This window comes from Aythya ferina (genome assembly GCF_964211825.1).
Source record: "Aythya ferina genome assembly, chromosome: 5".
Classification (NCBI taxonomy): Eukaryota; Metazoa; Chordata; class Aves; order Anseriformes; family Anatidae; genus Aythya; species Aythya ferina.
The window spans coordinates 7,875,590-7,887,894 of record NC_140301.1 but is presented as its reverse complement, the minus strand read 5'-3'; the positions used below and the strand labels follow the sequence as shown (position 1 = coordinate 7,887,894).

The window sequence follows — 12,305 nt, the reverse complement described above, 5'->3', positions numbered from 1 at the left end:
GCACATTTAATATGTTTAGGAAACTGGCTTCATAATACTCACCCATTAAGGGCTAACTTTATATACATAGTCTGTATCACTTTGGGAAGGACCTTCTTCGAGAAATAACACTGCAAACCTCACATCTGCCTGAGTGGTGCCAAGTAAACGAAACTGTTCTCAACTCATACAAGAGCTGGCAGTAGAAAGTGATGATTGTTTTCCTTTTATTAGGAAAGCCAAATCTCCTCTCACAGTAATGTTTCCAACAACAGTTTATTAGAAAACTACAACCTTTTCTCAAAGGAGCACATCCCAAGAAACAACAGAATAAATACATGCTGTGTGTGAAACTCATATCACACTAAAATTGTTGGGAATTTTGCCAAAGGCTTGAATGAAAATTTTATCCCAGATCTCTGAATTGATGAATAGAAAGAAACTGCTTCTCCTTTCTCTTTCACCTCCCCCACTGAAACCCTGCCATCCCAGACCATGAAAGCCATGAAATATTTTCCTCCAGTATCCCAAGGAGAAGAAAGAAGACGACACTGCTCAACTAGGCAACTCATGCCTAATGCAGGGAAAAAAAAAAAAAAAAAAGTTTATACGATACTTTTTGGATACCACAAGAATGTGACAGCATTCACTGACTCATCTCTCTTAGCCACAAAACTAGACAGCACCCAGTATTCTTCACGTCACACCTCAAACACCAGAGAAATGGGATTTTCTCTCAGTACGTGGAACAGGCAAAACATACTCTATGTCTGCGGAATTCGGAATTAAGTTTCCATGCTAAGGAAAAGAAAACAGTGTGAAAAATAAGTGTACATTTCCTCAACCAAAGTAAGAGTTCACAAGGAAATTGATAATCGAGTCGTCATAGCATGGTTTTACTAGCTAGGTAGATAATAAGTCAATTAAAAAGCTGTAAAAGATTGGAAGTTGGGTGCCACGTATACTTGCAGACCTTCAAGTGGCTACCATCTGCTGCTACACTTCTCTATGAAGCAGAGAAAAAGGGGTAGCAGCACCTCAGGACCTTAAATGTCTGCACGGGGCCTGGTTGCGTCCCCCTTCTGGGATTTGGGCTGGGCTGGGGGCCAGCTTTGCGATGGCGCAGCTGAGGGCAGCTCCTCCTTCTCTCTGCGGGAGCTGCCAGACAGCTTCGTGGGGAGGCCCCAGCACAGGCGGCCCCCTGCCCGCGGGAGCTGCCTTCCAGCTGAAGCTCCACTGCTCGGCCTGGCCCTGGGCACGGGCCCCAGCCCACAGGATGCCTTCTGGCGAGGCCTGGCGATGACTGGGAGCCACAGCCCCTGTCACCAGGCGTGATCTGGTGTCCCAGGCCGTACCTGGTGCCCCACAGTCCTGGCTTGGCCTGCCGGAGCGGGACTCTGGCTGGGCCCACCATCGCACTCGGCCCAGCTCCTGACCGCCGCTCTCCAGGCACAACGGGATTTCTTCCCTTCAGCACGCACGTCAAAACTAAACATCAAACTTTACCAACACTAATTGCCAAATTATCAAAACCAATCATGAAAGCAAAACCTCTATTGGTACAAAAATCCAGTGAACCCTCCTGACTGAAGTCAATTATTAGCACTGTAACTAATTCCAGTCTGCCATGGGACTGATGAGGAATAACTGGTATCTAAGTGAAGAAACTATCTAGCTGAAGAAACATGAGAAGACAACTATTTTTAAGATTCCAGAACCACTAAGTCAGCTGTAGATGGATCCAGTAAGGAAGTTTAACAAACAGAAAAAAGACTGAAGTTTTAGAGAAAGACAAAAATTGAAAATCAACGCATCTGTAGGGTTTTTAGATATTTTTCCCTTTATCTGACTGAAACTGAGAGTATATTACATTGAGAAGGTATAAAAACATCTTAAACGTTTTTCCTTTTCATCATCTTTAGACTCAGACTGATGCTAAGAAAATATTTACTCAATTATATTTTTACAACTTACCACATGGTAGCAAATTAAACATCTTACTTTGACAAATGACGAGTGAAAACTTGCAATGGCTTTACTCACACATCTTTTGCCAATATAGGTTGTGCATCCATGTGGCACATGCCATATGGTATTTTTTCTGAACACTCAATAGATTTTTGTTGTTTGCTGTTTACAAGTACAAAGGACTGTGATCTTTTCTTTCCTATGCTTAGAAATGCCTTCTGTGTGGACTTGCTCCACAGTCTTTGCAAGTACTGAGATGATGCTGGTCATCATGTGTTTCCTGAATCCTCCTCCTTGTGTTTGTTTTTGTTTGGAAGATAGGTGTAGCATTTACTGTTTTTCAGATTTCAGAGGATTATATACACATAACATGTACCCAAATTAATTCAAAGTACAGCTGCTGAAATGATCCTTTTTAGCACTGGGTAACAACATTTACTCTCACAGAGTCTTCCCTTATCACCTCAAAAAGGAGTTTCTTCTTTTGTGTATCTTTTGCATAACAGTTTGTCCCTGTCCCATTTACTGCCGTATTTTCATATAGTTTTGGATCCAAGAAAGCAGGTACTCAAGTTAGCAGGCAATTTACACTGAAGAACTCTGTTCCCCTACACACCTGGACAGAGTAGGTGCTTGCCAAAGAAAAGAGGAGACGCTCTGTTCTGGGACAGGCAGCAGGGAGGGTAAAGATGGAAAAAAAGTGTTTGACTCTGCACCAGAGGAAAAAATATACTCTCATCTGTTCAACATCGGAGCAGGCATGAAAGCCAAGAAAAGGCTCTTGATCCATGCTGGACAGTCATAAGACAGTCTGCTCATAAGAGAGGAGGAAGAGGAGATTTTACCATGCTCCTTTGCAAGGAAAAAGATCTTTTGTTGATAAAATACCCCTTGTGTTACTCAAAAAGTAACACAATCTGCTCTGAACTCAAACATCAGATGGTTTCTTACCTTTCTTAGTAATAAACTATAGCCTTATATATGTAAAAACGTAAAAAGCTCATTATACCACTGATCTTCCCAACTACGTAACCCTTGGCATCTACCAGATCCTGCTTGATTTCTTCTCTCCAATTCCTTCTGCATTGGATACTGTCCTCAAAGAACTCGATACAACCCCAAATCTCTCCTCTTTGAAGAAAGACAATACACAATCGTACTTGGAATAATACCAAGTTATAATGGTCAGGTAGGTGATAAACCAAGGTTGTTGCTACTGATCTGTTGCTCCCTTGTTTCCATGCCCTGAAAACAGCTACAAAACCTCTGAATCGTATCAACTGATCCCTTTGACGAGTTACGCAAAATGGGTTGCTGCCTCATCGCCCTCCCACTTGCAGCGGCAACTAGCCGTCAGAACAGCATAGCTGGACCTTCCAACCGTATCTTGCAGTTGAAACTGAAAAGACACCAGAAGCTTTGCTTAAGCTTGGACTAAAACCTCTGGGTAATACAGAAATACAAAATGAAATGGTATTTGAATTACAGCAACTATATTCTTTACCGTACTGCTAAAAGCCATTTTATAACTTGTTACCATACTCGGAATGTAGTTTAGTCTTTAAAAAATCTATGCAATGGAAAAATGTTAATCAAAAGTATGATAAACTATATAATCAAAGAGCCAATTAGCCCTGTGCCCCTCTTCAACAAATATGTGGAAACATATCCAATTATCTTGGAAAAAGTCAATTAAAATAAAATGAATAATCTAAATACCACAGCTAAATATTTCATTTGATAATTACATTTCTCAAGAAACTATTGTTAACATAAACTGTGAAATACTGTCGATCTGTCATGTTTGCAAGCACTATAGACACCACAGTTGTTCCTCCATTGCCTTTAGATGTACTGCAATTTGCATTAGCAAGTAACCAACGTGACATTAAACATGCCTGTTACTGGTAAGGCTCTTCAAACATCTCAACATTTGTTTTAAGCATATCAGAATAAAAATCGAGTTATAGCAACAAAAAGAGTCTCAGTCTTTTCATTACTGGAATTTTTTAAAAAGATGAAACAATGATATAACGTGTGGCATTATGTACATGGTTAGCAGCGTGTGATTAAGCAGAACACAAACATACGTACAACAAGAGGGACAACAGAAAAGGGGTCCTTGTGTTTGAAATATCCACATGCAAGCCAGGCATAACTACAATTTTAAAACTGAGAGTGAATGAGTGTTAAAACTGTTCTGTATCAGCCATGGAAAAAGGAAAGGCACAGAATGGCTCTCTTTCCTATCTGAGTTGCAGAAGGATACTGAGAGCAATGGGTGCCACAGAAAAGTATGCCTGTCCCAGAATCACAAAGAGCATGATGCAATCCTTCATTAAGTAATTCTACTCAGCCTCCATGACCTAAATGGGTTTAAAATCACAGACTATAAAAACCATCTACGATGCTACTTACTGGCACAAAAATGGGGGTGGGAGAGGAGATTTTTAGGTATGTGCAATTTAAACTTGAACGAAGTTGGACCTTGGCTACATACAGCACAAATAACATAGATTAAAATGAACATGAGGCATCAGCAGCAAGGACACCATGGTATTTGTCCAGTCTAGCCATATTAGCTTTCCCATTTGCAGACAATCAGAACTGGAATTAGGCCTTTTACAGCATGACAACGTCTAAAAGGAAGCCCATGATGAAGATAGAGGTTTGAATATACCACGCCGACAACGTCTAACCAAGGATGGATGAACTAGACCCTTCATTCCCATAGGAATATGTAATACTCCTATGGGAATATGTAATACTAGTAACTACATATTGTTGGCCCATGGAATAATTTTTTAATATAAAAAAATCACATACTGAAGGATTTAACACGTGAAGGAACTCCTTTGTTCTCCGCACTGCTGCTCTACCTTTTCGATCCACCACAGGCATGCCACTGTCAGAGACAGTGCCTGGTTTAACCAAAGTAGGTGTTTGGTTTAACCCAGTTTGGCAACTCTTATGTTCTTATGCTCACAGACCCAACCAACAAAGACAGTAGCTTCTTGTTGGATTTGTCACCACGAGATGACAATCCAGTCCATATTCTTACTTAGTAATACAGCAACTTGGGAAGCTAGAATATTACACTAGTAATGCTAATATAATTTTTCAAATGCAATTTGTTTAAATTATCAAGTTTGCAGAGTCCAGAACAATAAAAATATAACTGTGCACATGCAGTTTTTATCCGACATTTTTAAGTACTCGGATTCTGACAGACTTAGTTGTATAATCCCTTTTTTGTGTGTGTGTGAATTCTCCAATTCACTCATTTCAATGAGCCAGAAACATGCAGGGGGATGCAGGAAAAGAGAGAGTTGTCTCATTGCCTAAGGTGTGCTGCCCTGCATAAACTGGATATCATTCTTGTTTGCCTCAAAAATCTAAAGTGATACTGAATAAGTCATACCAACAAAAATCTCCCAGGAAAAACAAGTAGTAGCCACACTTCCTAGATAGCTGATTTGGAACATCTATGATCTGTTCTTGTAGTTTTTCCATTAATTGCAGTTGAAATTGCACTGAACATAAGAGATACAGTATAAAGGTAAGTACTATAAGCTATAGGAGCTTTTTATTCCAAAACAGAACACAAAAATTCATTGTTACTTTCACACTTCAAGTTTTGTGCCTCCTTTCTCCCCGTCTAAAAAGAAAGCAGTGACGACCTTTAAACTTTCGAGACAAGTGAGATATGAGGGTGTTACGAAGTCTCATTAGTGTGTGGAAACAAATAAGATTCTGTAATGTCAGTTCACTATGGAATGATGGTTTAATCCTCAGAGCAAAATCTGAATCAAAGTCTGTACTTTGAACAAACAAGTCACATGAACACATCTCATTTTTGGAATGAGATGGAAGCTGAGGTCCACTGAGACAAAAAGCACAGCGCAAACAAGTGATACATTACAAGGGATATTTACCAAATGAGTGATAAAAGATGAAAATATCTGGTTCTTGGTTCCGTCAAGTGCATGGCTTTTAATATCATTTTAATGGTCAAACATTAAATAAATATTTATGCAAAATGTCAGACAGGCAAAGATAAAGCTCCAGTGTAAGTGGGGCAGGCTAAAAAAGTCAAATAGTTTGGAGCAGGGCGCAGGACATGTAAACACCATGCTGACTATGCTAGCAAAGGAAGGAAAGGTATGGGTATCTTTGTCTTTCCCTCAGTAACAGTGCCTGGTTTAAACTGATTGACACCACACTTTAAAGACAAAAAATAAAATCTAAGTCATAAAATCTTTCAAATTATCAAACTTGACTGAATTTTCATCCATTGTTTACTCCACCTGCAGCACACTAGACAAGGTAATAATTTATGATAATTATATGAAAATATACAATTAATATTCATCACCTCTCATTTCTCATCACTTTAGATGATCAGTAATGCAGAGTAAAAATGCTGTCAGATTTCTAATTGCTTTGTAATGGGCCTGAAATAGGGAAATCGTTAAAGACAAACAATCTGTCACTTGTCTGTTACCTTAACTATCTATCACTTAAAAAAACCCTCATTAAATACATTGCTAATGAACGACAAAAGACCGTACTCAGTGTGCCCAGATGTACCTTTTTTAAACAATATTGTAAATTGCTTAAATAATTCCCAAGACGTTTTCAATCATTTTTGTGGAAATTTAATGGAAAACATATATTTTCAGTGCATGTTACATCTCATTTGTTCACATCATTATGACATTTAGTCTATCATATCCACATCTCCTGGGAGACTAAACTTTGTTTTTCTTTTTTCCTGTTGACAAATCTGACCCAATTAAAACAAATTCTGGAAGAACTTAACATTCAGCTCTCCTGACTGATGCATTCTGGATCAATACATTGATCCTCTTCCACTGATTTTTAATATCAAGATTAAAAAAAAAAGAAGTCTAACATTGCCAAAGTTGAACAAATTATTTTCTCTTACAGACAAAACAATCATTTCCAAGAAACAGAATTTGAAATCTTCACTTTGCCTGTTCGTTTGAGCCAACTGCCTACCATAGCCCTGACAGAAAACTTCGTTTGGAAAAATAAATAAATAAATAAATAAATCTTCTGAATGTACTCAGCTGGTCAGAATGAAAACATCAGGCCATTGGCAAGACCCCAGTGGGAAATACTGTATCATTAGCTGCCATATTAGTTCATTGCACTTATTAATTGCCGCATAAAAATTTGGAAAAAATAAAGAACAACTAGAAAACATCTATCTGTGCAAGACTTTAACATACTCTATCTGGTATATTTAACAAAAAAAAATAAAGATATACTCAGTGCTTGTTTGTGTTAGTACACATTGGATGCTAAAGCACTACTGCATAAGGCAAAAAGAAGTGTTCTATATGGAAAATAATTGTAGAAAAACCCACCTTCTGATTTTCATACGGCTTGTTCTTTTTTACGTGTATCTCTTTTCTACACATATACAGCAATATAAAACCAATGCAACAACAACAACAAAACAAAAAACCTGCTTTAATAGTCTGTGCAACATTTTGGAAAATACCAATTGTCTTCAGAAGTAAAAAAAAAAATAAAATAAAATTCAAAAAGTCTGGATGTTTCAGCTGTTTCTGACAAGAATTAGGTAAGAAGGGGCCCATTCATCATTTGCCCTCATCTTTTATTACATTGGTGGTGCAGTTAATTTCTTAAAAAAAATATTTCTCTGTACTGCTATTACAACAAAAGACAATACTGTGCGTCAGTTCAAAAAAAAGCATCTATTAAAATGTTAAATATTCTAAAAAATGATAAAAAATATAACCTACGCACGTATTATCTAACAGTAAACAAGAGAAGAAAACTAATGACATTGAGGCATCCCACTCCAGTGAAATGAATAGATTAATCAATGAATTAATACTTCTTTGCATAATAATAATTTAACATATGTAAACAACAAAGAAAGCCTGCCGTGTTGCGGCCTTGGGTCCTGTATCTCCTGTACCTCCAAATTCTGGGACAGCAGTCCCAGACCTCCTGCATAATTTCCATGTCCATTTCCTTTCATCCCAGGCTTTCAGGGTAAGTTTCTCTCACTTACCATGCCACTTGCTTGGCTTTGTTTTGTCAACAAAAGGGGAAAAATCAACAAAACCTATGGCTGGGTTTAGCTACACGCAGGCTTACCAGGTGGAAGCTATCAAAAGGAGAAGGGAGGAGTTTGGCCCTGCTCTCTCCTGAATACCAGTTTGATTTTAACAGATCTTGGAGTAATACAATTTAGGTATCTCTAGCAGTAAAAGACTACCAAATTGCCTGGAGACCAGCCAAGAGCTTCACAAGCCATTAAGACCAGACAGGATGACCAACGAAGACCAACCCTCAAAACACCTCAAAATATAACACCGAGAGGGGCAAAGGCACAGAAGATCGCTTTATTTCTAACACTGTGAAGAAAAATTTCGTCAGAGAGGCGCGCTCTGCACATACAAGGCACCAGGACGCCCCGTGAGGCAGGGGCAGGGGCGGTGACGGGGCGGGGCCGTTACTCACAGCGCGTCGCCATGGAGACCGCGTCGAGCCCGGCCCGCGCTCCGCTTCCTGCCGGTGCCTTCGCCGCCGCTGTCCGGGCGGAAACAAAGCGAGGCGAGCCCCGCCGCGCCGCCCCCGCCGCTCTTCGGGAGCTGTTTCCCGACGGGGCGAGGGGCGCCGGGCACCGGCACCGGCAGCGGGCGCGGAGGGGCCGTGAGGCGCGGGGCAGGTGGGCGCGGAGGGGCGGGGGGCGCGCGCCGCCGTCCGTTGGTGCCCAACGGTCGCGCCGAGCTGAGGCGGCGTTGGGGAGGGGGGGGGGGGGGGGAGGCTGCTGGGGGCCAGCCCCAGCCCCGCGTTCCTAAAAGCGTTGTGGGCTTTTTGTTTGTTATTTTTTTTATATATATATATTTATATGGTACTTTGTTACTAAAAAAGTTGTCTTCTGAAGAGGCAGGGTGAAGGAGGGGCCGCACTGTGAATATCTGGATGTGAGGCAGATGTTGTGATCTTGCACTTATCTCATCAAGGGTTGACTCTCTGCTGTACTTTACTCTTCAACATGCAAATTACAGCATTGCTTAAAAATAAGAAGTGTACGTTACCTAAAACGCGGGTAGGTTCAAAGTAGTTAGGACAGTTAAACTGCGAGATTAAACTCTAATCTTGCAGTTCAATCAATTCTAAAAGAGTCTGAACAGCTTCTAAAAACATAATGTACTTAGAACTAGGACAGAAAGCTGTAATTTAAATCCCTTTCCATATGACGTGTACCCTATGGGGTGGAATGGGCCATGTGAACGAGTAAGCTGGTGTTTACACAGTAGATTTTCAGATAAGGCAGTCGATGTGCTTGAGAGCTGTAACCTGTTTCATGGTCATCTAGCCTGTTAACGTTTTCTTGTTCTTGTTTTTCTAATTTTCTTTTTCAAACTGTAATTTTATTTGTTTATTTTTACACAGCACTAAAAAAAAAAATAGTTTCAAAGCCATAAGTATGGCCTTGGAAAGGATAACACAAAAGGACTGGTACAAAATCCTGGGTGCAAAGCCATCAGACAGTCCAGGAGAACTAAAACGGAAGTACCAAAGACTTGCTTTGTTAGTAAGTATGTTTTTATTATTTGAGATGTGCAAAAATAACTTTCAAAAACCGTAAAATAATAACTGTAGGCTTTGTTTTTAGCTTTGGTGTATAAACGTGGTTAATTGGAGTGAGTTTATAATATTGGTTCACTGAGGATGGTTTAATAAATATCCAGAATTTATGTCCCAAACAGAGGTTGAGTTATTCAGTTTCCAAAACTCTGATGTGTCTTCCAGCCTTCCTAAACAGTCATGAATGAACTATGTCAAATACTCATTCATCTAGTGCTACGTAATTGGATGTACAAGTCAAAAAAAGAAAAGTAATTGTAGCACATAGTCATGAAATGTGCTAATAGGTACTTATGGTACTACAGGTACGACTGTCACACCTGTAGTTACAGTGTCCCAGATGAAACCCTTGAATATGTAAAAGCCAGGTTTAAAGACCAAAAACGTTTTTTTCTGATAGTCTTAAGTAATGGAATAGAAAATATATGTGAGGAAAATATGTGAATATCAATTTAGGTTTTCTTTGATGCTTCTAGTGCATTTTTTATAGTCATGGCTTTGGTCATGCATTAAGACTGTGAATTCTTCTCATTTTTGCTGGCTTCTTGGTTTTCGTGTACAGGAATCTAAGAGCTCTACAAAATTACTTCATATTATTCTTGGTTCCTCTGTTCTACTCTTTCTTGAATGAACATTTTCTGTCTTTCAAGAGCTTTTTGCTCCAGAGATGATTGAATCTGCTTTTAAGAGCAAGATTAGGCATGCATTTTTGATACTGTTGACAATTTTTTAACCAAACTTGATAGACAAACAGAAGTCCTGAGATAATTAAATTCCTAAGCTTAATGAAAATTGGCAACCTAGTAGAGAAGAAAGAAGGTGAGCAGAACTCACTTTTCTTATATTCTTTTAGGTTGCTGCTAACTAGACTATTAGTATTGTCAAGGCTTTAGAGCACATATGCATGCCTAATCATGCTTGGTTTGATGTGTCAGAGTGAGTGTGGTAGGAAGCTGGGCTTTTTAAGTGAGTTAAAGAGAATAACAGAACTCAGTCTCCCCTGAATTGGCAAAGCTTAAATAAATTCATGCTTTTTGTTTATTTTTATTTAGCCCCTGCGAAAACTGTATTTAAAGGTAATTTCACTGATGGGAAACGTGTTCCAAATGAACGCATTTTGATACTGTTATTCTTAGACGAATTGCTTGAATAACCTTGCTGTACATCTGCTCCTTCTCAATGGCTCATACTAACTTACTTCTTTATGAACCTTGTCTGAAACTTAGATCTGTGTACTTAGAGTCCTAGGTTTATAAATTTCACAAAACATGTGCAGGCAGATAGAGGTACTTGCTATGAAATGTTAGAAAAATCAATGTAGTAGAGTGCATTGGAAGTCAAGCTTCTATTTCAGCCACAAGTAGAACTAAGATGTTTTTTCAGACCTCCTGATGTTTTTTGTTTTATGGAGTTACTGGTAAAATGTGAACAACATTTTACCAGTATTAGTATTAGTCTTTGTCCTTGATGAAAGCAATAGTGGGAACCACAACATAAAATACGTTTTCTGTTCAGATAGGTGGTTAACTTCAGCCGAATATTGTAATGGAATTAATGTATTTCTTTAACTGTGAAAGTATGTAATAATGATATTAAAATTGTACATGAAGTGTTGTTCAGAGTTGTTTGCCACCAAGTAGAACAGAACTGAAACTATGTCTTTCCTCACGTGAAACTGACCCTCAGTGCTACATTGCCATACTATTATGTAGCTAGTGGAAGCCTATGAAGTGAGAACTTGTATTTCAGAGTGTTTACGACACTGTTTGCAACTGCCTGTATTTCTAGAAGATTGAAATATTATTTTAATCTACAAGCTTTTCTTTAAAATCTGTGAATTTCCAAACTAAATGGCCAGTGCTCTTTGAAAAGTTGTTGGGGAATGTTAAAGAAAAGATCTTTTTTCTCTTACATTGCTTGGCTCAAAATTTTTTCACTGTCAATGATGGATCTGTTTTTCTGACTAAAAAGCCATGCTGCTCCTGACTTGTATGTGTTTTTTTCAAGGCAGATCTGTTGCTTGTCAGTTATTGTTAGCATACATCCTGTCTCTGTTCAACCTATTATTTTTAGTAGAGCTACCACAGACTCGACTTGTTGTTCTGTTTACAGATGCAGCATCTACCACAGTCTTTTGTCTGTAAACATACAGTCTGAGCAGTGGTAATAAAAGAATTGTTTATATGTACCTAATAATCTCATTGACTATAGGATCAACGGGAGATTACAATATGTAGTTACAGCGTGAAAGCCATTGCCACAGAGATTGTTGAGTCCAGAGGGTTTCATGGTTAAAGAAGTTGTTAGTTCCTAGAAGAAAAGTGCTGTGGTATGTTAGCACAATGATACTGGCTCTGAGCTAGAAAGCCATGAGCTGTGGACTTCTGAATATTGGTGCAATATATAAGGGAAGTGTTACTGTATGTTTGTCCTATCCTGACATTATTCCCTGTGCATCCCCTGTTAGTTGTTAGTGTAGTACTGGACCTCTCAACTTACCTGTGGCGTCCTGTTCATCTAAAGTAATCTCCCTGCTCCCCTAGCAGAGCTTGTACTTGGAGCTCTTAGCAGCTGCACGCCTCTGACTCATGAAATGGTCGCTTACTGTTTTCTAAAGCTGCTACTGGAGGTAGTAGTACTGGTGGGGGCAGAGAACAGGTCTATGTGCAGGTGCTCCAGACGTTTTCATGTATGGTGGTGAG

General features: G+C 39.3%; 2 protein-coding genes across 4 annotated transcripts in view; one reads left to right on the top strand and one right to left on the bottom strand.

Annotated features, from left to right (window-relative positions):
* Positions 1–8,346, bottom strand: part of DCDC1 (doublecortin domain containing 1) — a 247,801-nt gene extending 239,455 nt beyond the window's left edge. The window contains exon 1 of the mRNA XM_084521002.1: positions 8,225–8,346. The gene's annotated coding sequence lies outside the window, so the exon portion shown is untranslated. The remainder of the gene's footprint in view (positions 1–8,224) is intronic.
* A 227-nt stretch (positions 8,347–8,573) lies between these two features.
* Positions 8,574–12,305, top strand: part of DNAJC24 (DnaJ heat shock protein family (Hsp40) member C24) — a 34,586-nt gene continuing 30,854 nt past the window's right edge. For 2 of the 3 annotated variants that reach the window (XM_084521303.1, XM_084521302.1), the window contains exons 1-2: positions 8,574–8,677; positions 9,409–9,550. In XM_084521303.1, coding sequence (XP_084377429.1) covers positions 9,443–9,550 — 108 coding nt within the window. In that variant the 5' untranslated portion in view covers positions 8,574–8,677; positions 9,409–9,442. Of the gene's footprint in view, positions 8,678–8,872; positions 9,062–9,408; positions 9,551–12,305 lie in introns of those variants that run through there. The other variant, XM_084521304.1, reaches the window with a different exon arrangement.